The 877-nt window shown below is 47.7% G+C and overlaps 1 protein-coding gene across 1 annotated transcript in view; it reads left to right on the top strand.

Moving 5' to 3' along the window:
• HHAT (hedgehog acyltransferase) overlaps positions 1-665 on the top strand; it is a 156,964-nt gene extending 156,299 nt beyond the window's left edge. Inside the window, exon 15 of the mRNA XM_009279631.1 lies at positions 85-665. Within this exon, the coding sequence (XP_009277906.1) occupies positions 85-665 (581 nt within the window). The remainder of the gene's footprint in view (positions 1-84) is intronic.
• Positions 666-877: the final 212 nt, after the last annotated feature.

The following is an 877-nucleotide window of genomic DNA, read 5'->3' as shown; positions in this document are numbered from 1 at the left end:
TGGAACCCGATCTAAAACCATCAAGCGAGCTAGAACGTGCTCTGGAACCAAGCGAGCTATAACCTGCTCTGGAACATGATCTAGAACCATCAAGCGAGCTAGAACGTGCTCTGGAACATGATCTAGAACCATCAAGCGAGCTAGAACGTGCTCTGGAACATGATCTAGAACCATCAAGCGAGCTAGAACGTGCTCTGGAACATGATCTAGAACCATCAAGCGAGCTAGAACGTGCTCTGGAACATGATCTAGAACCGCCAAGCGAGCTAGAACCTGCTCTGGAACCAAGCGATCTAGAACGTGCTCTGGAACCACCTCCCTATGAAAACACCAACTCCAGACTTCGTACCGGCTCTAGAACCACCCTAGCTCTACAACCAACCAACCCCCGAAAACCCACCTCTGGAATGGACTCGAACTCTAGGGCCCCAGGTCGAACGTTGACAGCAAGCACGTTACTTTCCCCTTGTCAAGTACAGGGCTCAAGTACAGGGCAGATCACCCAGAATGCTGCTATTGTATGGCGAGCCATACTCCCTGTCTCTCCACCAAAAAATGGCAATCTTTTGGATCTTCTCCAGCTAATCAGTGGAAATGATGGACACCTTGACATCTTCATTTGGCAATATGCTTTCACCAACATACCAAAGGTTGCCAACCTCTAGCTTTGGCAATCCTAACTAAAATGAAGCCACTCCCAGTCCAGTTAACCCCATGCATGTTTTTACTGCATCCCCTACAAAATCACGGCTACCTTTCTTGGTAGCTTGTTTTCCGTGGCTAGCTTTCCTTCTGCCATCTTACCACACCCATCTAAGTGGATCAGATCTAATAAGATATTTTGTTCACCTCAGGTTTCACATTTCTTATGACATGC

The sequence above is a fragment of the Aptenodytes forsteri genome, unplaced genomic scaffold, assembly GCF_000699145.1.
Source record: "Aptenodytes forsteri isolate BGI_AS27 unplaced genomic scaffold, ASM69914v1 Scaffold195, whole genome shotgun sequence".
NCBI classification, from domain to species: domain Eukaryota; kingdom Metazoa; phylum Chordata; class Aves; order Sphenisciformes; family Spheniscidae; genus Aptenodytes; species Aptenodytes forsteri.
The sequence above is the reverse complement of the archived record's forward strand: the minus strand, read 5'-3'. Positions and strand labels throughout refer to the sequence as shown.